This window comes from Penicillium robsamsonii (genome assembly GCF_028829455.1).
Source record: "Penicillium robsamsonii strain IBT 29466 chromosome Unknown utg000008l_segment0_segment0, whole genome shotgun sequence".
Taxonomy (NCBI): Eukaryota; Fungi; Ascomycota; class Eurotiomycetes; order Eurotiales; family Aspergillaceae; genus Penicillium; species Penicillium robsamsonii.
The window spans coordinates 512,406-535,736 of record NW_026643226.1 but is presented as its reverse complement, the minus strand read 5'-3'; the positions used below and the strand labels follow the sequence as shown (position 1 = coordinate 535,736).

The 23,331-nt window shown below is 49.1% G+C and overlaps 9 protein-coding genes across 9 annotated transcripts; 6 read left to right on the top strand and 3 right to left on the bottom strand.

Annotated features, from left to right (window-relative positions):
- Nucleotides 1-231: 231 nt before the first annotated feature.
- Nucleotides 232-1,417, top strand: N7447_010979 (putative Ras family GTPase (Rab4b); the record flags this gene model as incomplete). The annotated part of the gene is made up of 4 exons (XM_057235241.1): nt 232-288; nt 347-411; nt 476-510; nt 567-1,417. The coding sequence occupies 4 exons, from the start codon at nt 232-234 to the stop codon at nt 1,415-1,417; spliced, it is 1,008 nt and encodes a 335-aa protein (XP_057080559.1).
- Nucleotides 1,418-1,656: 239 nt separating this feature from the next.
- On the bottom strand, nt 1,657-2,830 carry N7447_010978 (NAD(P)-dependent alcohol dehydrogenase; the record flags this gene model as incomplete). Its single annotated transcript, XM_057235240.1, has 3 exons — nt 1,657-2,583; nt 2,639-2,761; nt 2,816-2,830. The coding sequence occupies 3 exons, from the start codon at nt 2,828-2,830 to the stop codon at nt 1,657-1,659; spliced, it is 1,065 nt and encodes a 354-aa protein (XP_057080558.1).
- A 557-nt stretch (nt 2,831-3,387) lies between these two features.
- On the top strand, nt 3,388-5,396 carry N7447_010977 (Vanillyl-alcohol oxidase C-terminal subdomain 2; the record flags this gene model as incomplete). Its single annotated transcript, XM_057235239.1, has 4 exons — nt 3,388-3,619; nt 3,692-4,966; nt 5,030-5,205; nt 5,304-5,396. The coding sequence occupies 4 exons, from the start codon at nt 3,388-3,390 to the stop codon at nt 5,394-5,396; spliced, it is 1,776 nt and encodes a 591-aa protein (XP_057080557.1).
- A 76-nt stretch (nt 5,397-5,472) lies between these two features.
- Nucleotides 5,473-8,268, bottom strand: N7447_010976 (Het-C domain-containing protein; the record flags this gene model as incomplete). Its single annotated transcript, XM_057235238.1, has 4 exons — nt 5,473-5,722; nt 5,781-7,653; nt 7,710-7,882; nt 7,937-8,268. The coding sequence occupies 4 exons, from the start codon at nt 8,266-8,268 to the stop codon at nt 5,473-5,475; spliced, it is 2,628 nt and encodes an 875-aa protein (XP_057080556.1).
- A 2,876-nt stretch (nt 8,269-11,144) lies between these two features.
- N7447_010975 (uncharacterized protein) lies at nt 11,145-12,392 on the top strand (the record flags this gene model as incomplete). Its single annotated transcript, XM_057235237.1, has 1 exon — nt 11,145-12,392. One exon carries the CDS (start codon nt 11,145-11,147, stop codon nt 12,390-12,392), a length of 1,248 nt encoding a protein of 415 aa, XP_057080555.1.
- Nucleotides 12,393-12,985: 593 nt separating this feature from the next.
- N7447_010974 (Clr5 domain-containing protein) lies at nt 12,986-14,842 on the top strand (the record flags this gene model as incomplete). The annotated part of the gene is made up of 2 exons (XM_057235236.1): nt 12,986-13,101; nt 13,162-14,842. 2 exons carry the CDS (start codon nt 12,986-12,988, stop codon nt 14,840-14,842), a joined length of 1,797 nt encoding a protein of 598 aa, XP_057080554.1.
- A 322-nt stretch (nt 14,843-15,164) lies between these two features.
- N7447_010973 (WD repeat protein) lies at nt 15,165-17,968 on the bottom strand (the record flags this gene model as incomplete). The annotated part of the gene is made up of 3 exons (XM_057235235.1): nt 15,165-16,840; nt 16,893-17,614; nt 17,673-17,968. 3 exons carry the CDS (start codon nt 17,966-17,968, stop codon nt 15,165-15,167), a joined length of 2,694 nt encoding a protein of 897 aa, XP_057080553.1.
- A 334-nt stretch (nt 17,969-18,302) lies between these two features.
- N7447_010972 (DNA-directed RNA polymerase core subunit RPB10) lies at nt 18,303-18,688 on the top strand (the record flags this gene model as incomplete). The annotated part of the gene is made up of 4 exons (XM_057235234.1): nt 18,303-18,338; nt 18,393-18,451; nt 18,507-18,593; nt 18,646-18,688. 4 exons carry the CDS (start codon nt 18,303-18,305, stop codon nt 18,686-18,688), a joined length of 225 nt encoding a protein of 74 aa, XP_057080552.1.
- Nucleotides 18,689-20,150: 1,462 nt separating this feature from the next.
- Nucleotides 20,151-22,422, top strand: N7447_010971 (uncharacterized protein; the record flags this gene model as incomplete). Its single annotated transcript, XM_057235233.1, has 6 exons — nt 20,151-20,236; nt 20,283-20,472; nt 20,526-20,627; nt 20,681-20,785; nt 20,848-20,992; nt 21,131-22,422. 6 exons carry the CDS (start codon nt 20,151-20,153, stop codon nt 22,420-22,422), a joined length of 1,920 nt encoding a protein of 639 aa, XP_057080551.1.
- Nucleotides 22,423-23,331: the final 909 nt, after the last annotated feature.

Here is a 23,331-nt window from a genome sequence, read left to right as displayed (position 1 = left end):
GGCCTTTCAAATGTTTAATTCTCAAACTCATTGAACATTTGACTATATCTGTTCTTTCTATTTTAATTCGGAAAGGTAATAGTCGAATAATCAAATAACACTAGTTAGTAGTTAATAGTTAATATCAATAGTTCATAGTTGAGATCACTCCCGGTCGGGCAGCTTTCCCCCCAAATCAAAGCTACCTTTCTTTCGTATCTCCCCAAATACTCATTTCCTTGCTACTCTCTCATGGCACGCCAAAGAGGTCTTTCAAATGCCTCTTCTACTTCCTCCGTCTCAGACCAGGTACATGAATCTCCTTATCCTCAACTCCCCCCTTAGAAACCGGCTAATGCAATCATAGGAACTGGGGAGCATGTACGATTACCTCGCCAAAGTTATCCTCCTAGGACCAAGTGGTGCTGGAAAGTGAGTACACCACTATATATATGGTACATAGCTTAGATTATCTGCTGACATCGGATCCTTGAAGGTCTTGTGTACTACACCGCTTCGTGAAAGACGAATGTACAACCCTCCAATTTCCCCACTGGCTCGCTCTCGCTGATTTAACTTCTCTCCAGGGCGAGTACTTTCTTCTCAGACCATCGGCGTGGAATTCGCATCGCGCATCGTGAAACTTGGCACGGGCTCGCGTCGGAGACGCATCAAACTCCAACTCTGGGATACAGCAGGCACAGAACGCTTTAGATCCGTTTCAAGGTCATACTATCGCGGCGCAGCAGGCGCAATCCTCATCTACGATGTCGCTTCCTACAATTCCTTCACTTCCCTTCCTACCTTCCTCATGGACGCCCGCGCCCTCGCTTCCCCGAATTTATCCGTCATCCTGGCCGGGAATAAAGCCGACCTGACCTCCGAGGCCCAGTCTGATTTCGATGATAACTCCCGCCCGCCTCCGACCCCATCCAGTACTTCCAGCAGGCAGTCATCTATCCCGTGGGATGTGAATGGGTCGATTCGTTCGACCAGCATGATGGGGACGGGGACTAGGTTGACTGCTACCCGTACCTCGGAAGGCAGAGAGGTTAGCTCCGAGGAGACATCCCACTGGGCTGCCAAGTCGAATATCCCCGTCGCCGTAGAGATCTCAGCGCTGACGGGGGATGGCGTGGAAGAAGTCTTTAATCGATTGGCGCGTATTATCTTGACCAAGATTGAGCTCGGTGAGATCGACCCCGATGACCCGCAGAGCGGGATCCAGTACGGGGATGGAGGTCTATATGGCGGCAGCGACGCTTCGAGTATCAGAAGTCGGGCGACGTTGGATGATAATTCTGTCCCCCTCCAGCGCAAGGCTCGTCGAAAGGGCAAGACCCCTGGTACGGGACATAGTTGGAAGAGCGGGATGAGGGAATGGGAGGACGTTTTCCGTTTGGGCTCTGGAAATCACCCAAATCAAGGGTGCTGTTAGTATTATTTTCATCACCCTACGGATCTTTTATTTTTATTTTGTTCTGTTTCGATTTGGTCGTTTACTACACTGCACGATACCCCCGCTGTTGGCCTTGATCATTTCTATATGTTACTTTATTAACCGCTCAGACAAGGATTTATTGCATATCAAATTTTAATTCATCTCTCATTCAAAAATCTGCTAAATAATAATAAAACGCCCCGTTTATTCCCAATATTTCGTTTCTATGACGAAGTTTAGACATCAATACCAGCAATCAAGGTCTTGATGCCCTTGCCAGCCTTAACCTCAATAAAGGCCTGCTCAGCTTGGTCGAACTTGACCGTGCCGGTAATCAACTTCTTGACATCGACCTTGCCGGTTGAAACCAGTCCAACCGCAAGCTTGTAGTCTCCGCTACCATAGCGGAAGCTACCCTTGATGGTCAGCTCCTTGGAGCAAGCCGCCATGATAGGGAACTGGATCTCGCTGCGGCCCATGCCACCCTGCACGTATGTGCCTCCGTTGCGCAGAACGTGGATTCCCGTGTGCACAGAGGGCTCGGCACCCGAAGCGTCAATCGCCACATCGGCACCAGCGCCGAGTCCATTCTCTTGTCTCAGGCGCTCGGCGTTCTGAGTGGCCGCAACCTTGCTGGGCATGAACGTCGATGTCGTGGCGTAGTCCTTGGCAAAGTCAAGACGCTGCTGTTGGATATCCACGGCGATGACCTTGGAGGCACCAAACGCAGTCGCCACGGCACAGCACAGTAAGCCCACGGGGCCGGCGCCGAATACAACCACCGACTGGCCCGGGCTAACGCTGGCTTGGCGCACGATGTGCACAGCAACAGCGAGGGGCTCCATCAGCGCTCCCTCCTGCAGGGAGATGTGCTCGGGGAGCTTGTAGCAGAAGTCCTCGGGAAGAGTGTAGTACTTGGCGAGGGTGCCGTCATAGGGCGGGGTAGCGGCGAAGCGCATGTCCTCGCACAGGTTGTATTTTCCAGCCTTGCAGGGCTCGCATCGGCGGCAGGAGGTGCCGGGCTCCATGGCAACCCGGTCGCCCACCTTTAGGGTCTTGACGGCTGATCCGACTTGACTGATGATGCCTGCTGACTCGTGCCCGAGAACCATGGGGTCTTTGACGACAAATGAACCGATTGAGCCATGTTCCCAGTAGTGCACCTGTTGCAGGAATAGGTTAGTCTATGATCCATGAAGGTTTCCGAAACGTACATACATCACTGCCGCAGATACCGGTGTACTTGACGTTGATGATGACATCGTGGGGGTTCTTCAGCTCGGGAACCGGCCGGTCTTCAAACTTGACCTTGTGGATGCCCTGGAGGACGAATGAAAGGTTCTACATGACTGTCAGACTTGTTTGCCTTATTCTCAACGGTGATTCGAGCCCTACCTGAGATGTGGCCATTGTGTATGTGTTTAGAGGGGCAATAGGAGTTTCGAGGAGATCGACAAGGATTGAGATGAAAGTAAGAGAGAAAGAGAAATTCTACACAGAATATATAAGAACTCAGAGAAAAAAAGGGTGAACCGGGAGAATGCAGTCGAAGTGAATTGAACCGACAAGAGCTCCCCGCAGAGACGAGTTCCACTTCGGATGAGATGAGATGTGGATCGGCCTTTCTTTTTTAGCCGGACGATATTAACCGGTCTCTCTTGTTTCGAGGTCAGAGGCAAGCCATGTGACCACTATATGATCAAGTGACATATTTGAAGTTTTTTAGAATTATATACTTACAAGGGACATATTTCTGCCATATAAGATACTATTATATATTACAATACACTACAATATACTGTATACTATTGTACTATTAAATTGAGTATACCCTGTTAAAAAAAAGTGTCGGCCCGGATGCCAAGACCCCGGAACCCGGTCCGTCCACCTCTCGCCTCTCTCTCTCTCTCTCTTCTGATAGCTTTTGATAGCTTTTGATAGCTTTTGATAGCTTTACTTCTTCCGCAATGGTCTTCAATGCTCTTACAATAGGGGCACGTAGTCTCCGGATTCGACCTGCACCTCGCCTCGTGCGCCATTTCGCAGCTTCGGCCAAGCAAGCCAAGGAAAACGCATCATTCAAGAGTCAACTATACGAAAGCACCCAGCAGCGTCTGAAGCGCGAGCGCGCCGAGCAAGAGAAATTCGCCCAATATCAGACCCAGTCCCCTGGAGGTCGTTCTGCTGCCCTGGTCTTCGGTATGCGATGCCGAGATACCCTTACATTTTCCTCCAGGTCATTAGCTAACTAAATCTGCAATCGCGCTGTAGCTTTGGTTTTCTTCTCAACTGGTGCTTACTACCTCGGATCCATCAAGCCTGCAGCTCTCCCCTCCTCATCTACAACGCCTCTCTCCGAGATCGAGGCTCCAAAACACAACGTCTCTCCCTCCAACCTCCAAGCAGCATGGGCTGATTTCGTCGAGATTCTGGGCAAGGAAAATGTCTCAACTGCAAGCGGCGACTTGGAATCGCATTCCGGATCTGATTGGTCCTCCTATTCCCAGAAAGAGAATGAGAAGCCCTTCTTGATCCTCTACCCGTCAAGTACTGAGGAGGTCTCGCGCATCATGAAGGTTTGCCACCAGCGCATTATCCCTGTGACTCCGTACTCCGGCGGCACCAGCTTGGAGGGCCATTTTGCATCTACGAGAGGTGGTGTGTGCGTGGATTTCTGTCGCATGGACCGTATTCTGAAGCTCCACAAGCGTGATTTGGATGTTGTTGTCCAGCCCGCTGTTGGATGGGAGGAGTTGAACGAGGAGATCGCCAAGGATGGGCTTTTCTTCCCTCCGGACCCTGGTCCCGGTGCGATGATTGGCGGTATGGTCGGGACAGGATGCTCGGGAACTAATGCCTACCGGTACGGAACAATGCGTGAGTGGGTGCTGTCGCTCACTGTGGTCCTCGCCGATGGCACCATTATCAAGACTCGGCAGCGACCGCGGAAGTCTAGTGCTGGTTATGACCTGACTAAGCTCTTTATTGGCAGCGAAGGCACTCTTGGTCTGGTAACGGAAGCGACCCTGAAGCTGACCGTCAAGCCCCAGAGCGAGAATGTTGCTGTCGCAAGCTTTGGGACTATTCAGAATGCTGCAGAGTGTGTGACCAATGTGGTGGAGGCTGGTATCCCTGTTGCTGGTGTTGAGATTCTGGATGATATCCAGATGAAGTGCATCAATGCCAGCAGGACTACCAGCCGCCAATGGAAGGAGTCCCCCACCCTGTTCTTCAAGTTCACTGGCACCCCAAATGCGGTCAAGGAGCAGATTAGTATGGTACAGAAAATTGTGTCTAGCACCTCGGGCAATACCTTCGAGTTTGCACGTGGCAAGGATGAAATGGCAGAACTCTGGAGTGCTCGCAAACAGGCGCTGTGGAGTGTCATGGCGATGAAGAGAAACCCGGATGACCACGTCTGGACGACCGATGTGGCGGTACCGATGAGCAAGTTGCCCGATATCATGGAGGCAACCAAAGAAGATATGACTAAGAATGGTTTGTTGGCTGGAATCTGTGGCCATGTTGGAGATGGCAACTTCCACGGTAAGCTATTGTCTTGGTTTCGGCATACCCCAAAATCATTCGACATGTACTAACAGCCGACAGCGATCATTCTCTTCAGCGACAGTGAGAAGGAGATAGCAGAGGGAGTCGTGCACCGCATGGTGAAACGCGCTGTGGAGATGGAGGGCACTGTCACTGGGGAGCACGGTGTCGGTCTCGTCAAGCGAGACTACCTTGAGCACGAGTTGGGCGAAAGTACAGTTGACACAATGCGCCGGGTAAGTCTTGATATACAATCGTATTCAACCTCCAAATCCAAATATACCTGGTCTACGCCCATGGAGAACACCGCTAATACTCATATCTGCATTTCTAGCTGAAATTGGCTCTCGATCCACTCCGCCTGCTTAACTGTGACAAGGTTGTTCGCACTGAACAACCGGCTCCCGGGGAGGTTAAGGAATGGTAGATGTCTTCGCCGACATATGCTGCAACAGGGTCTATCACTAGTCCGAAAACTATATCCGGGGCAATGCTGAGGTTATTTAATCCGAATCCGAACCAGACCGTTCATGGTGATGGTGGTGTCGGTGGTGTCGGTGAGAACGTTCCTCATCATCGCTTCTCCCACCGTGAGAGCCAGAGCCGTACCTGGGGCGCTCCTCGTCCTCGTATTGTCGCTCGGGGCGGTATCCATCGCCACTCTCTCGCTGATTATATCCTTCCTGGGGCCTATAGCCAGAGTTCTCATATTCATTGTAGCCAGGTTGCGGTCTACCATATCCAGAGGGCTCCCTGTACATTGTGATTAATATAAGAGACTAGCCAATAACAAATAATCAAGTCAACTTACTGTCCATATTCCTGACGGGGAGGTGGGCCTCCGTATCCATACTGTGTCTCTGTACGTTGGTATTCAGATTGGCCACTTTGGTAGGTCTCCCGTGTCTGCTCCTGATAGTAGCCCTGGCTTTCCGACTGGTATTGGTGGTGTTCCTCCCGGCGGAAGTTCTCTGCTGGAGGTGCGTAGCCAGAGTACTCATCGCGACGCGCAGGGGGATGTTCATAGACAGTTTCACTTCGGTATTCGTATCCATCGGGACGCGGACGGTATTCTTCGCGATGAATCGGGGGCTGACTGTAGCCTCCGTAGCTTGGTTCGCTTGGCTGTCCATATCCACTCTGGCGAGGGGGTTGCATTTGACTGTACGAGTCCATTCCATATTGCTGGCTCTCATGTTGGGGTCGACTCTGGTAAGAATTCCCACTGTCATAGTTCTGAGCTTCAGGGCTCTCTCGGTCCGGCCTTGAACCGCTGTTGTTGAGAAGCATAGAGCCCATGCCTCCTACGAGTCCACCGAGTATACCTCCAAATGCGCCTCCTCCCAGAGCCTCGGAAGCAAGCTTCTCAATACCAGAGTCACCAGAGCCACCGGGCCCTTGACCTTCGCCAGAGCTGCCATGAGACTTGGGAAGAGCGAGCGGCTTGCCACATCCGTGTCCACAATCTTGCACGCCATCTTTATGGTTTCTGCCTTCACGGACACCCTCGCGGCTCAGCTGCTCGCGGAGGATGTCACGCTCCTCATCATCCTTTTCGCTCCACCACTTCTCGACCGTGGAGAACATGATTTGGTGCATATCGGTAGCTCCATCGCGTCCAGACTCACGAAGAGCGGGGTGATGGAAAACACCAGAGATGATTCTATCAAGGGTTCGGTCGATATCGACATTCTCATCATCCCAGCATGACATTAACTGAGGAACCGACCATTTGACCACAGCTGACGCAATACGACCAGCTGGTTCATTCAGAATGTTAGAGAAGTGGTCCTTTGAGAGCATTGAGTGAGTCGGGTTCGAGCAGTCATCATCGTCGAACACAATGTGCTGCTGCTCCCGGCTGCTCTGAATCACTTCGGATGAACCGGTTTCGAGCTCGGACTTGACCTGCTTGATAATGGGAAGGACATAGGGAGCTAGGATAGAGAAGACAAAAATGGTGATTTGATCCTGAATTTGCTCGATCAGGTCGGGCAAGACTGGGATCTTTTCGATGGCCTCATTGATTTGTTTCAGCAGGTTATCATGCCACTCGAGGACTGGGTAGATCTGCTTCTGAACATTGTCCAGGTAGAGAGCCCAATCTTCAGGTTCACGAGGATTGATATTCTCGCCGTCATTTTTGGCATCATCTGCCTTTGATTTGAAGTCATCCATCTTTTCGGTCTGGTCGTTGCTGTCACCAAGAAGTCCATCAGGAATCTTGCCTAGCAGAGTCTGCAGGAAACTCTCAGAGGCATCCTGGTTCTCCGATTGGGCGACGACATTCTCCAACCCCTCAATTTCAGACTGCATTGTCTTGTCGGACAACTCTCCCAGTACGGAATGGAAGAAGTCAACTCCACCAAAGGTACCAGTCACGATTGGATAGACTTCGTTATCGACCCCTCTCACTTGCAGCTTGGTGTTACGTCCGACGTGAGGGAAGACCTCCCTCTCTCCCATTTCAATCAGACTGAGTTCGGTGTAGTTAGAGTGGGCAGCATAATCTTCCAAGCAGTGCAATCCCGTGCCCAACAGTCGTAGAGCTTCATATAGGTCGTCCTTGTTCCCGGATTGGCCGTAACGACGACCCATCTGAATTGAGCGGCCGAGCACACGGCGAATCAGGGCAGCCGAGGTGTCGATACCCACATCCTCCGTTGCGATGTAGTGTTTCAAGCCTGTGTTTCGGGCGGGGTTAGTCCAATATCGACCACCGCATGATCAGATTTCATACCGGTGCGGGGATCCACTGAAAGCTCTCGCTCTTCGTCGACGGGGCCACGCAGTCGACGATCGTAGTCACGCGCATCCTCGCCCGTGGCGTATCCCAAGGGGTTATCGATATGCTCGGTAGGCTGATAACATCCAAGGCGTTCTGTGGTAACCTCAAACTCTTTGGTTCCGTATCTTTTCTAAGTCTCAGCGAAAATGTTAATAGTTCTACCCATTTTCGAGACTCACCCAAAGCTCATGAAGCCCAGTACCCAGAGTAGGATACGGATAGCTTCAGCACTAACATACTTCACGGTGCCCACATCGACTGCTTGGCTGTAATCCCGCAACCAATTACCGAAGTAGACTCGCTTCACGTCCAGCTTGCCGAATTTCTTACCACCAGCGACTCTCGCCATGAAGAGAGTCAGAAGGGCATCCTCAATATCTCCATGACGCCAGTTTTGACCTTCGAGGCGGGAAAGAGAGGCGATGTTACCAGCGCCAAATGCATATGCCTGACCAGAGAAAGCGACCAGGACTAATAGGGACAACCCCAGGTTCTGCAAGGACAGACCCATGGTTGAGAATGATATAATATCGGGGGGTATTTTCTATCAAGAAAATAGAAAAGAAAAGAAAAGAAGAAAAGAAGAAAAGAAGGAATTAGAGAGAAAGGAAAAGATCAAGTATCAACCCCACCTATGTGTACACAGGTCAAACACTGGTGGGGGGATGTGCATCTTGGCATGTACTAAGTACATACATGTATGGGTACAACAACATTTGAATAATGCCGGTCTTTTTTTGGTTTTGGTCTCGGATCTTTGTGTCTTTATGTTCTTTTATATGTACTTTTTTTTTACATTTGTTCTATGTATGTATAGCCTTGATGTGCAAGTATGGGTTTATACGAGCGGATTATTATAGTTAACTAGGTTAACATGGATTAATCTAACTACGTAGTTAGTTATATAATATTACCTAATAGGGTATATCATGTAGTTAGATGAGGTCAAGATGAATAGGGGGAAATAACAGAGGAATATAGGGGAGGAATAAATTAAAATAAGATGAGAACTAAACAAACTAATCAAACTAATCGAAATCGGATTAAACTAATCAAACTAGAGGGACTAAAGGGACTAACGTATTTCACCACCGAGTGGCCACAACCACCGAGTGGCCACCCCACCCAAAACGCGTCAATTAATTTAATCCCTTCTTCTTCAACCACCCACTATGCCACCAATTCGCTCTCAAAGCTCGAAAAATTCAATTGAGCAAGAGGGTAGGCTTTTATTAGCTATCCAGGCTTTTAAAAATGGAGATATCAGTAATATTACTCTCGCTGCTCGCACTTTCAATGTGCCGCGTTCAACTCTCCGCCGCCGCCTTAGCGGCGTCAAGACCGCGCGACTTCTCGCGCTAATTCGCATAAATTGACAGAACTTGAAGAGGAATCTCTTGAAAAATGGATTATCTCTATGGATTCTCGTGGAGCAGCCCCCCGGCCCTCTTCCGTACGAGAAATGGCGGATCTTCTTCTTCAACAACGTGGAACTACCCCGGTTCTTTCGGTCGGCGAAAATTGGGTTACGAAATTCGTGAAACGACATCCTCTCCTCTCCTCCCGATTCTCGAAACGGTATAATTACGAGCGTGCGAAATGCGAAGACCCTAAAATCATTGGGGAGTGGTTTAATCTGGTTCAAAAGACGATCCTTCAATTTGGAATCGACCCCGATGACGTTTATAACTTTGACGAGACCGGTTTCGCGTTAGGATTAACCGCGACCGCGAAGGTTATTACGAGAAGTGATATAACCGGTCGGCGTAAGACTTTACAACCTGGAACTCGCGAGTGGGTGACAGTAATTGAATGTACGGGTGCTTCTGGCTGGGTGCTTCCTCCGTGTGTGATTTTTAAAGGCAAAGTCTTCCTCGAATCTTGGTTTAAAAGCGTCCCGAATGACTGGCGCTTTGAAGTAAGCCCTAACGGTTGGACTTCGGATGAAATTGGACTTCGTTGGCTCGAAAAGCTCTTTATTCCTTCGACTTCTTCGCGTACGAAGGGGAGGTATCGGCTTCTAGTACTCGACGGTCACGGAAGCCATTTAACACCGAAGTTCGACGAAATCTGCGAACAAAATGGTATTATACCAATTTGTATGCCTCCGCATTCCTCTCACCTTTTACAACCTCTCGATATCGGCTGTTTTGCGGTACTAAAACGTGCGTACGGTCGGTTTGTTGAATTCAAAATGCGGAGTGGGATAAATCATGTCGATAAACTTGACTTCCTCGAAGCATACCCACTTATACGAATTGAAGCTTTTAAATCAGAGACTATTAAAAATAGCTTCGGAGCAGCTGGTTTAATACCTTTTGCACCCGATCGAGTGATTTCAAAGCTTGATATTCGTCTTCGAACCCCGACCCCCTCCCGAGCCGGGGTAGTGATTGGGACCCAAAAACCCCTTCGAACTACGTCCAATTACAAAAACAAGCTTCGTCAATTAAAGCATTGCTTCGTATAAGATCAAGGAGCCCTCCAAGTCCTCTCAATTCCGCTATAAACCAGGTTTTAAAGGCGTGCCAGATCACTATGCAATCCGCCGCACTTCTTGAGAAAGAAGTAAGCGATTTACGCGCCGCCAACGAGAAGCAGAAGCAAAAGCGCACTCGATCCCGAAGGCAGATACCCGCCGAAGAAGGCCTCTCAGTTCAAGAAGCATCTGCATTAATTATGCAGCAACTGGAAGCAACTGAAGCACCTTCCCCCGCCGCCGGCATACCTAGAGAATCGGGTTTACAACCACGTACAAAGCCCCCCCGGGGATGTGGAATATGCAGATTGCCAGGGCATAGAAGAGAAACATGTCCAGATAGACCAATTAGTTAGTTGAATTAATTTAATGGAGTTTTGGTTGAGAAAAATGCATTTAAATTTAATATGTAGGGTTGGGGTGGCCACTCGGTGGTTGTGGCCACTCGGTGGTGAAATACGTTAAAGGGACTAGAGAAACTAGAAGATCCAAGAATAGGGATTTAAAAAAAAGGGGATAGGAGAGAATAGGAGTCAAAGCCGCATGCGGTCTCGATTTCCGTCTGTCTCCGGCTTCACCGCCGTCTCCTTTTTCTTGAAATATATACTCTTCCTAGTTCCTCACTCTCTCTCTCTCTCTCTCTACTACGTTAACTTCCTTTCTATCTCTCCTCGACATGCGAATGTCTAATCCTTTATCTCTCCCGCATAAGCGCTTATCTTAGTCACTTTCCCCGCTGATGCGCTGATGCGCCCCCTCACACTTGATTACTCGGGACCTCTCATCTTCCTTGAATTCTGCTCGGATTTTCATTCAGTTCACAATGAATCATACGGTTTCTTACTAAAAGCCGTTAAGTCCCGATAGCGCGCGACGATTCATACTCTCAAGAGTCGGCCTTTCCCGTTATGAAAAACCGACTGGGGGAATCTGGATCGCTCCAGCGTCCTACAAAGGCGAGACCAGGCATTGAGACTGGACGGGCTGCCTCCTATCATATCTTTCCGTCTCGAGATCTCAACCCTCATGATCAATTCCCCTTTCCCGATCTTGCCGACAATTCATATTCTCCAGTCAACCTCAAAAAGCGCGGCTCCATGGCTTCAAGCATGGCCATGCATGATACACCGGGCGAACAACCGTGGAATTCGGAGCAGCAGTTGATGAATGCTTCTGAAAACATATCCTCCGAAGCTCTCGACTCTCGCCTCCACAAAAGTAAATCAATGAAACCCAAGGTCCATATCAAGCCCATTTTGCGGAAACTCTCCCGAGATGATCCCCCGTCGACCTCGATCGACCTGTCGCGATCGTCCACTGACCAAGAGGGGCTGGGCATTTACATGAACTTCGAGCGGGAGCGCCCACGCAGCGGGTCCCTCACAGGTGTGACTTTCAAAAGAACACCTTCTGGTCTTCACAATCGATCCACCAGTGGAACATCACAGTTCTCAAATGGCTCAGGCTCGACTGCAAGCAAGCCCGGATCCCAGTATGTGCATCCCATGCGACAGATGCCTCGAGCGTACACCCCACCATTAGGCCAATCCTACGAGGAGTCAAGCCATGATAGCGACGAACTAGCCGAAAGCCCCGAGTCGGAGCCTGCGTCTATCCAAGAAACCCGTACTTCTTCAGGCCCGGCCCTACCCCGGCTGTCATTGCAGATCCAAGATGATTCTTTCACCCGTCTCCCCGGGATTTCACAGACCAATGTGACCAGTCGACCGTCCTTTGGATATTCCCGGGAGACTGATGGTACTGCATCTCCGATGTCAAGAACCTCTCTCGACTTCGTTTTCCGATCCCGAACCCGAACTAGCACCGATCCTATCTCCCGTGCAGCCACAGTTCAGGCTGCCCGTCAAGCATTTGAGGATAAAGAAGCCGCCAAAAACCGCCGGCTTGAAAAACAACAAATCAAAGCTGAAGAGAGGGGCTCCCGGCGTCGCTTGAAGCGACACATGTCGGAAGATCCTGAGTCTCCCGTACAGTCTAGGGAGGAGATATCTGAGAAACCCCAAAGATCCGTGCATGAGACCCAAGAACCGTCGGCCTCATGGAAATCCCAATCCAAAAGCACATGGGTTCTCTTCATGACCTGGCTTCGAACTCGAGTGTTCAAACTGGGACGCAAGATCAAGAAACTTCGTTGATTCTGACATCTTTCGTCGTTTTTTCATTTTTTCCTTTGTTTTTTTTTTCCTTTGTTTCATCCCCTTTTTTCCTTTTTGTTCCAAGTTCATACTTCCAATGAGCGGGCGATTTGATTGTTCCCCTGGTGTTAGATCTAGGAGATTTTTTTTACACCTTTAAGGATACCGCTCGATATGAGCAGGATACACGGCGTCTGGATTGCTGTCTTTGCAACGCATGCGTTTGACATCTCTAGGCGATTGCAGGTCGAGTGCCCTAGGGATAGGGACATAGCATTTCCAAGGGCATTTATATTTATGCATGGGAAACGAGAAATGTGGGATATGATCCCCCGGTGGTACCAGACCAAATTATGAAATGAAAGTCATCAATTATTCAACTGTGCTCAGTAAATTTATATATCAACGTTGTCAAAGGAGATGCCCTTGTAGTCACGTGCTCAAACTGCGTTGTTCGCGTCTTCCCCAAATTTCCCCCCAAAAGACTACGGCGCACAGCAGCGACAACAACCGCCTGATAAGCTCCACATCTTCCAGCTCTATCTATTTCTTCCAACAGACGCGCCTCCACGGAGGGGAGCGTCTCCTTCATCATGGTGTACGATTGGTCCGGAAAGCGGGAAATCTGCTTCCAGATGTACATTCAGGAAAAGAAGGCGTTGGAGGAGATCATGGACTACATGCGGACTGCCTGTCAGTTTGCGCCAAGGTAAGTGTATATCCTCGCTTTCATCTGTTAGACACCAATTGATTTTCGTCACTTCTCTAGCAAACGTGCCTTTCAGACTCAGTTCAAACGATGGGGCTTTCCGTCGAAACAAAATCCAGCACATAAGAATATTGAGCTCGTCGCCCGAGTTAAACAGCTTTGGGAACGGAACACAAGCCAACGGGATATGCTTCGTATCTTGAATGATGAAGGCTTTGAAATCAAAGAGAGGGAATTAATGCGAGTGCGCGCAAAGAATCGCTGGCTGCTGCGAGTCCCCAACGGAATGAAGTCACAGTCAAATGTCGAGGAACAAGCTGTCCCACCGGAGGATGAGGGCCTACTCGCCTTGCAACAGGAGGTATACAAGGTTGAAAGCGCACTCGATGATCCGCATCCTCTCCCTACACAACCAGACGCTGAACACCCAACCACCGAGTCCCCCGCTCTCTCACCAGAGGTCATCGCAAAACGCCAAGAGCGACTAGACCGCCTAAAGACTGAAAGCGCAGAACGTTGGGCATCGCGAAAACGTCGGCGTCGAACTCGAGGATGGGCAGGGCTACCGGCTGACCCTCCGGGGCCTCCACGCTTTCCGTCAGAGACAACCATCGATGAGAGCAAGCAATATCTCAACCTAGACAACACTATGTACCGCCAGATCAGAGACCATTTCCAGCGAATCTGCGAAGAAGCAGGCTTCATCAAGAAAACCGCAGCTGGCCCTGAGAGATGGCAGGCTGCGAAAGACAAATTGATACAGGAATCCGCGCACCTCCAACAGGTGTTCAATACAGATCCTACCCAACGCGACGCAAAGACCCTTGCACTCGATGTGGTTTGTACGGATGTCACCAAACGAATGCGGACTCTGGAGAGACGCATGACAATCGCGGAGGCGAAGAATGCTCTGGGGATCAACCCGGAAGAAAGTCGACAGATTCGAAATGCCTTCTATGACACCTTGAAGGTGGATCATTTTACAAGCAAGTTAGAGGCTGGCGATGAACACTGGAGAGAGCTCAAAGAGCAATGGATTGCGAACTCGGAGCTGCTTCGGCAAATCCTCGCGCCTGGGCCAGCCGACCCGGATCACGGCAACAAACTAAAGGCTCTAGAAGTACTCTGTCGCGATGTCATGAAGAGACTTCGAGACGACCAGACGAAGCGAGATCCGGCACGTAAGAGATCCTCGGCACGTGCCGAATCCCGAAACCCAACCCCGACAACCTCTTCTATGGGAGGCATGCTAAGCAACGAGATCAGCAATGGAATTAGTACATTGGCCTCTCAGGCGTTGGCCAGTGCACCCATTACGGCTACCGAGATCGGCGATATGCAAATTGACCCTTCACTACTCCAGGCTGCGAACGACCCATCCTTCTCAACCAATAATCCACACCACGATGCGGGCAATGGCTTTGAATATGTGGACCCTATGCTCAGTTCCGCACTACTACATACTCCCGTCTGGTTCCAGGCTGGCTCGAGAGACCAGTCGCAAGAAACAACCCAAAAACCCTGGCTCGAAAAACTAGCCACCCGAACAGTGGAAGAGCTCCGGCAATTGATCGGCGCCAGGTATCCCTATTCAATCATCACCCGAATTGAGGGTATTGACAGGGATGAGGAAGGAAACGAGATTCCATTCTCAATCGACGACGATCACGAATTGGATGCATACTTGACTCATATCCACGGAAGGAAGGCGTTGCTTGATTTTACCTTGGGACAGATCTGAAAACTGTCTGCCCTGGTGGCAAGGCGTAAATTCGGTTGAGCTAACCAGCGTTTATTACCCCCATTTTAGGATAGCAAATGAAAATATTACTGTAAGGAATAAGATAAAGAAGGCCTTCCTTGGATGATTACGAGATGGTCGACACCACGAGAGACCTCTATAGTAAAAGATAAATCGTGAAGTTTTTGGGGGTCCCTAAGGTGACCATATACATATACATTGTTCGTTGTTCACAATTCTAATGTTCAAAAACACAAAATCCCTGTCAACCCGCTACACCTGTGCACCGAATAAGAAACCGCCATGGGCCAAAACCATCAGCTTAGTTGGCGCCGAGGGTTTGGACCACGTTCCTGAAAAGAACCCCAATAGCGGGCAAGGAGAACGATGGCGTCTCACCAAAGACACTAGCCAGTCCCTTGGTTTGAGCAGAAAATTCTTCCACGTCATCAGATTGAGCTAGTGGCCTCTCCGGTCCACGGTTGAAGAGAGTTGCCAATCCATTGTCGATTTGGCCGGTCACATCACGAGACTGGTTGTTCTGGCTCTTCTGGGAAGCCTTGTCCAGGCAGCCGAGTCGCTGCACAGTTGCCGCGGAGTCAACGACGATGTAATCACCGGAATAAGCATCCGAGAGCAGTGCAACCGGGGAGGTCTGCAGGGTTTCCTGGAAGACAACCTCAAAGGATGGGACGTCGTAGATCTTGATTTGGAATCGCACCTTGCGTCGTTTCTTGTGTGACGAACTCGTAACAATTGCCAATGACTTCGTTCTGGCATTCACGGCAATGAGCTGTGAGTTCCCGGCAGGCGAATCCACGGACTCTGACGACTGGATAGTCTTAACGACATCGTCAACTGTGTCCCATACAGCCACCGAGTGAGTAGAAGCAACGATCAAATGGCTTCCCAGGAAACTCGTTGAGCAGGGGTTCCCAAGGAAAACGCCGGTGCGTCGATAGTGCACCGAGCAGTTTCGTGCATCGATCAGGAGAACAAGACCATCATTTGCAGCCGATATCGACGGAAGGCAGACGGCCAGTACTGAGCCATCCTCGGAGAAACTCATACAAGCCGCATCCAGAGAACCTTTGGTGGAATTGAGACATCCCTCCAGGTCAACGGTGCCACGGCACTTCCATGTGTTCAGAGGCTGCTCTGGTTGATCTTTGGCTTTCAGACCGCTACGGTATTTTGCAGTTGGACACCAGAAGCGGAGAACAGAGTCTGAACCTAGAGTTGCAAACTCGTGGGCACCGGGCCGAGCCGCCAGACCAAGCACAGCTGAGTGGTGATTCTTGGAGAAATGAGGACCATCAACACGTGTTACTAGTTCCCATGTGTCAGAGGAAGCGTCCCACTTCCAGAACTTCAAAAAGACCTCCGGGTGGAGGGTGGCAGTAGATTTGGCATTAGAAGAGCGATCCAGGGCTTCCACATCCTGGGGGTGAGGGGCCCAAGTATCAACCGTAGCCAACCACTTCGCATCATGCACTATGTCCAAGTGCTTAACATCGGGTGCAACAATCTGAGACCCTTCAGGGCCGACGCTTAAAGTAGTTGCATTGGTTCGAGCAAGGGCTTGGCGGGAGATATTGGAGTTGGCACGGATATCATATGTCTGAAGCACGGCCGCATTTGCAGGCTGAGAGCCATGCTGGTTTTGAGTAAGCTGGTGGGAAGCCGGGACGGCCACAATCAATCGCTCTGGTTGCTGCGGGTGCAATTTCGCCACAACAGATCCCTTTGAGGACTCGACAGAACCTGACATGTCTGGGCACAATTGCAATCCTGTGATGGTAGTAAGAGGTTGCAATTCTCTCGTCGACAAGATCATGACTGAGTTGTCAGCCAATTTAACCACATATGAGCTGCCACTGGCGGAGACAACGATGTTGCAGATGGGGGAGGAAAGATGGGGAAGGAATTGCTTCCGACCAGTGTCCAATTGCCAGAGAACCATGACCGACTCCTGACCACCCGAGATGATGTAGTTTCCTGATGAATGTGAGCAATCTCTTTCTTAAAACATGTATACAAGTGGACATACCGTCTTTAGACCAACGCACGGTGTTCACAGAGCCTCGGTGCCAATGCAACTTCCTGGGCGAAGACTTCTTATCACTAAGATCCTTGACAAAGAGGGTATTCAAAACGTTCTGGTAGATAAGGATAGAACCACCGCTTTCCCCTACTGCTAGATCGATGGATTCCGAGCCTTGTACCTGGATGTCAAAGCAAGTCGCATTGACAGGAAGGGTCGCCTCGCGCCAGGAGTACTGGACAGTCTCAAGGTTTTCGAGCTCTGCGCTAGTTGTAGTACCCATAAATAGATGCTTACCATCACTAGCGATGATCACTTGGCCGTCGTGGGTGACCTTGATGCTATTGATCTTCTGGCTAGTCTCGAGGGCGGTGGTGCCTTGGATCTTCTTGTCTCCCAGTGTGTTGATCGAAATCTGTCTTTTTCCATCCTTTTGCAAGATGATAGAGAAGGAAATAGCAGCTTTGTTTCCTTCTTTACCCACCGAGGCTAGGCTCATTGAAACGGTTGTGCAGGTGGTCTCCCAGCGTGCGATGCGCTTTCCAGAAATCCAATTCCATTTGCTGATAGAGCCCGAAGACGTGAAGATATAAAGGCTTTCCTGGTCCTCAGGGCAGATGCTGAACCCAATGATCTGCTGTCCAGCCTCCATTTGCAACGTACGTGATAGGCGAGAGGTTGAGGTTGCAAATACTTGAACGGCCGTGTCGAGTCCGACAAGGAGATATCTATGATAGAAAAAAGTCAGAATGCGTCTCGCTTTCTAGCGACAGAAATAGTCCTCACGCTTCATCATCGGTCAGAATTGGATCTAAATTGTTGTAGCGACCGCCAACAGGACGTGAGAAAGACCACGGCGCGGGGCCTTTTGGTTTAGTCTCAACATCTTGTGTCTGGACATTGCCACTAGAAACCTCCTTCACACCGTCGGTTGGTTCGACTGTCTGTTGGCTTTGGTTTTCATTGGCTCCGGAGACTCTGCGCCTTTTAGATCGCTCTTCGTTTGACCGGGCAGGCTTCTCGGAGACCGCATCGCTAAGCCGGGATCGTTTTTGCTGTCGTGCTGAGTGATTGGCCGCCATTTTTGCGTGTGAAGCAGAACCGAGAAAGAGAATAATAAAAGCGTTCAAATTTAGGTTGTGCGACTCAGACAATCATAGCTCTTGCAAATTTGGGGCACAGTTGTAAAGACTTGAGTCTGGGGATCTTCATGGCAGATCCGTCTACTTTTTTTTCCCAAGGGAAAAATAAGGCGGGGGTTATTGGCAGAAAATCACAGTTCTCCTGATTGGGTTAGATCAGCCTTCAATCTTCGCGGGAAAAAAAGTCTGGCTCAAAGCGACATCATTCACCTCCAATCGACCTTGTTTATTCATTTCTCAATCTCCGAATCATCTGCTAAGTTGGATCGCCGAAATGATTATCCCCGTCCGTTGTTTCTCCTGTGGCAAGGTAAGCAGCTTCTTTTGAGTGATGTATGATTATTTACTAAACTTCCGATTGTAGGTCGTCGGTGACCTCTGGGAGCGTTACCTGCAGCTTTTGGACGACGGTGTTCCAGATGGGTATCATAGCCTCCAGTCTGTCACATCTGTTCCTGGCTAATAACCCCTTTTACAGCGACGCTATGGACCAGCTTGGCTGCAGACGGTACTGCTGCCGACGAATGATCATGACCCACGTTGATCTGATCGAAAAACTTCTCCGGTACGTCTCTTGTTATTTTGTTATTTTAGGAATTATTGCTCATTGTGTACAGTTACAATTCCGCCGAGAAAGATCGCTCCAAGGCTCAAGTATAAGCCAATCATCTTCTCACGCGAGTCAACCTGTCATCGACTTCAAGCCGAGGCCTTCCTGTCAAAAGATCACACAAATACCCCATACTTGGCCGACCATCCGCCTTTTTTTAGATCCTGTCGGCTAGGAGACATTGGGGGCATATTGAAGTTTGCAAAAGAAGAAACACCAGCCTCTTGAGTTTAATGGCGTGGTCATTGGTTTTGGCTGATGTCCACATTCAAATGCTGCCAAGTTTGGATTTCTCTAGGGGCAGTGAAGTGGTTTGAGATGCGACGGGTGACCCAGGCTCCGCCGGAGATGGGACGAAGTCTCTCACAGATGTTTCTTCCGGTATTTGCATTTAGGGCGGCGTTGCACTCTACACATATGGCGTCAAGGGAGGTATTTGCGTTTTGGTTATTATTATCTTCAATGAATTCTACAGCTCAGCGGTTTGCATTCTGGCCAATCAACATTGGGCAAGCACCAGTCGTAGCCCAACGCTGTTTTTTTACCCAAACGCCATTAGTTGGTTCATTGTCCCTCGAGGAACCTTGGGCTGTTGTCGATTTCTCTCATGCATCTTGGCCCTTTTTGGCTAGAAGTACTAGAAGCATAGTCGTTGTCAGACTTGCAGATTGAATTGGTCCCTTGGCCTGAGACGATGGGAGGCATTTCCGTGTTCCTAGCAATGACCAGGTCGATTTACCTTTAAAAAACAAAGGTATACATAACATATGTAAATAGTACTCCCGGAGTATACATATTAGATGAGTTGTTCCCAACAGTCTAGCCCGATATAATCTGGCAAATTCCCCGCTTGGACGCCCCCGATGATCTCAAGAGCTCGCGACCCATTCTAGATCTGTAGTATACCCAACATGGATCTACCTATCTACCCCGATTTGATGGGTATCCAATGCGCTGTTTCTACTCGGTTTTCGCAAACCAAAGGCGTCTATGTAAGCTGAACAAAATCCTGAAAATTCCCTTCTGAAATTCCTAAATTTCTAAATTCCTATCCGAGGGGTTAAAATAGGCGCCGTGATGAGCATGCATCTCAACTTCCCTCGGCCACTCATATACAGGGGAGCTGCATTGGACTATACCGCATCCAGGACAAAAGCGCTTCCATCGGTTTCAGCCAATTAGAGAGCGAAGATGTATTACAACAATAGTTATACAATTGCTTCACGCTACACTTTTCTCAAGGTCTTTATTTCTGCAATTGACTCTCAATTTACATATTAAGACATTGTCAATGTCAAATCGGGACTTCACATTCAGCGCCATATCCGATATGCCCTCCTCCCACCCTAACCATCCAAGTATGAAGATGTATTGAAGAAACAGATATCACGTGTAGTATGCGCTAGGTAAGCGATAAGGGACCGGGCTCAGCTCCCTCAAGTGTTGCTCCCCCCATCTTTTTTTTCCCTTTCCCTTGAGCTTTGTTTTCTTATATCCCATATACATTCGGCTATGGCCGTCAGGTCGCCGCTATCTGTCCTACCATACCGCGTCAACTCCGCAAGTCCGGCTTACTATTCTCCACGCTCGGTTTCAATGTAAGACAGTTACTGGTTCCTCGGAGTATCGCTAATGCGTAAACAGGTCTCTTGACGGGGTCTTTAATGGGAATGAAAGTTCCCAATTCTCTGCTTCCGAGCCGATAAAGAACTTATCAGGGGCCGCGGTTAATGAAGAGGATTGCGATGATTGTGATGATTGCGATTCAAATGGAGATGATAGCTCTCCCGAACCTATACCTGGATCTGCGGTTCCTTCTCAACCAGAGCTCACAGTATGTGCAATGTGCGTGGGGCTATACGTTATAGTTGGGCTCACACTGTATAGATTCAAACCGAATATCCAAATCATTTGGGAAACAGCAAAAGATCGGACGACGATGAACCTCCACAGTCGGTGATACATGCCCCGCCAGGATTTGGCGATTTTGTACGAATCCCATCAGGATTATTGCCGCGTTGGCTAATAGTAAATCTACTTAGGCGCCGATGCAGCCCACTTTCGAGGGCACAGAGAAGTCACAGTCGCCATCAGTCAGTTCAGATGAGCAAATTGATACAATAAGTGTGCCTACAAGGGCGAGGAAGGTACTTGCATGACAGTCTTCCTTGTTTTTATACATAGGGCTAATGGATTTGATCCCGTACAGTTTGGCAATAGTCCAATATCACCACCCCCATTAACAACATCCATCAGTCTCGTCAACGACTGTATCGAGCGAGCGACGCCACGTGCACAAACAAGACATGAGTTTGAGGATTTTGAGAGGCGCACCCGTTCGAGTAGCTTGCAAGGTACTATAGCCGATTTTCCTCCTGTCATGCTTTGATCCATGGTAGCCTTTGCTGACCCTGTTTCAAGATATCCCTGAAGGTATAATCATGAACGCAGATATATTTGAGTCCTAACAAATGAAACTAATTTGAATCCAGGACTAACAAGCAAAGCGGCCGAGATCAATGCCCTAAGAACAGCTCTTAACGAATGCTGGACACTATGTAATACGCTGGCCAATCTTAGTTATATCCATCGAGAACGTCTTCTCAAATCCCACAACGATGATATGCAAGAGGATGCATGGCGGTCATGTTGGAGGCTTTGTCAGAAGCTTTATGACACACGCGACGACGACTATGCATCGCAAATCCATCCGACTCTTGATCTCTGTCGAGATTTCTGCCAGGCGCTATTTGAGGCCCGTATTCGCGACTCAGACCTATCTGACTCGGTCTTACGAGTGAGTTTTGAATTGAATAATCATCTTTACAACACTCACGATCGAAACCTTCCCGATGCCTTCCGTGAACGAACCTTGGATTTTTATATTACTTTGTGCCACCGTCTCATGAAGCAGCGCACCCGCATCACGGAGACAGACTCTCTGCTGGATGCATGTTGGACATTGGCTGAGATGCTATTCAGCATTCGCCAGAGCAAGAGGGAAGAGAAGCCACTGGATGAGGAGTTGTTAGGGTCTGCGGTGCAAGCCTGCTGGGAGCTTTGCGATCTCTTCCGCGAGGGCTGGACCCTCCATAATTTGCGCAACTCGGATCGGGGAACACCTCGGCCAAGCCAAACCACGTTCTCCCAGGCATTCCATCAAACCTCGCAGCGGTCGGAGCTGGACTTCGGTGATGACCCAATGAGCCAACTCGGAAACCCCGAGACCCCAACCACCATATTCGAGGACATCGCAACGACCTCGCCCGACGAGGCTCCGATTCCCAATATACTCATATTGGGTTATGGGAATGGGCATAATAACCCTCATACCAAATGGTCATCTAATGCATCCAGTATTTCGGAGCAGTCCCGGTCATCCGGCCACACAGCGTCCTCGGCCAACACAGTAACCACTATCTCAGAAGACCCAAACCTCACACGATTAAAGATCCTGATTACCAAAGCTGCCATCATTAGTGGGTATCAACGGGGTGGGAGCCAGAATCTCTCATCCTTTGTGAAATCACTTCCCTCGGATGCATTTGGTTCCGCAGCGTGGCAGACGTCATTATTGAAGAATTATAGAAAGGTAGTGGCGTTTGATCCAACGTTCCGAAGTGTTGGTCTGCAAGCCCGGGTGGGTGCTATTGATGTCGCCCATGCATGCCAGGCAATGCTACAAAGTGGCCAGTACTCCTGGCTTCGTGACCTCTACCGGCTCGTCTTTGGGTTCCATATTGAAGAGGCGATGGGCCGCAAAGGTGTGATTATCCAGACGTAGCATCTAGGCCTATCAGGATCATTTTCACTGCTTCGTGGGGAAGGTGCTTCCCCCCGTTGGAAAATGAGTTACGAGCAAACCGTCGATATTCAAAGTGGGGAGTGGGGACGAGGTGTCTCATCGCGTCCCTATTGTGTACAGAAATGATTTGATATTCCATATTTCGGGGGTAGTACTCTTCCCCTAAGGAGTTTTCGTTGGAATTTGGGCTTGTGTTATGGTCCGTAGGTCCATAGCTTTGGGGTGGAATCTCAATTTGTTTTCCTCTAGGATAAGAGGCATATATTTCACATTATTCTGCCAAGGCTCCTATTAAAGATGTTAAATTGAACTTAATTAATTTCACATGATTACTCCACTCCTATCCCGCATGTGTGCAACTAATCCGGAGAGGGTGAAATGATATCTTCTGATAAGATTCGAAGATCTATAAGATCCCTGAAATACGTAGAAATGAATTCAACCTTATAAAATGGGGAATATGAACCTAAATATAGTATTTTATACATAGAAAACATAAGCTTAAAAGAGGATAGAATGTTCCAAGTCTTCGGAAGCCTGCCGTTACAAAAGCATGGCGCATCAAGCCACATTGAATGTGGCTTAGTGGCGACGAACTGGGCAACTAAGGCTTGGATCAGGTGGTCTCGCATGAGAATAATGGAATATGGAATGAATAGGAATATATTCATGAAGCAGCCCAATTTCATCTATGTAAACTATGTAAACTATGTAGGATTATATAGGATTATATAGGATATTTCCTAAAAATAAAAAATATTTCATTCTCAACTTAGACGCAACACTGTAGCTTCTTAGGCTTGCCCTTAGTCTCTGCGGCTTAGTATATGAACGTGAGATTTTGTGGTTGGACCACTTTCCTAGTCTGGTATACAACTCTGCCCTCGG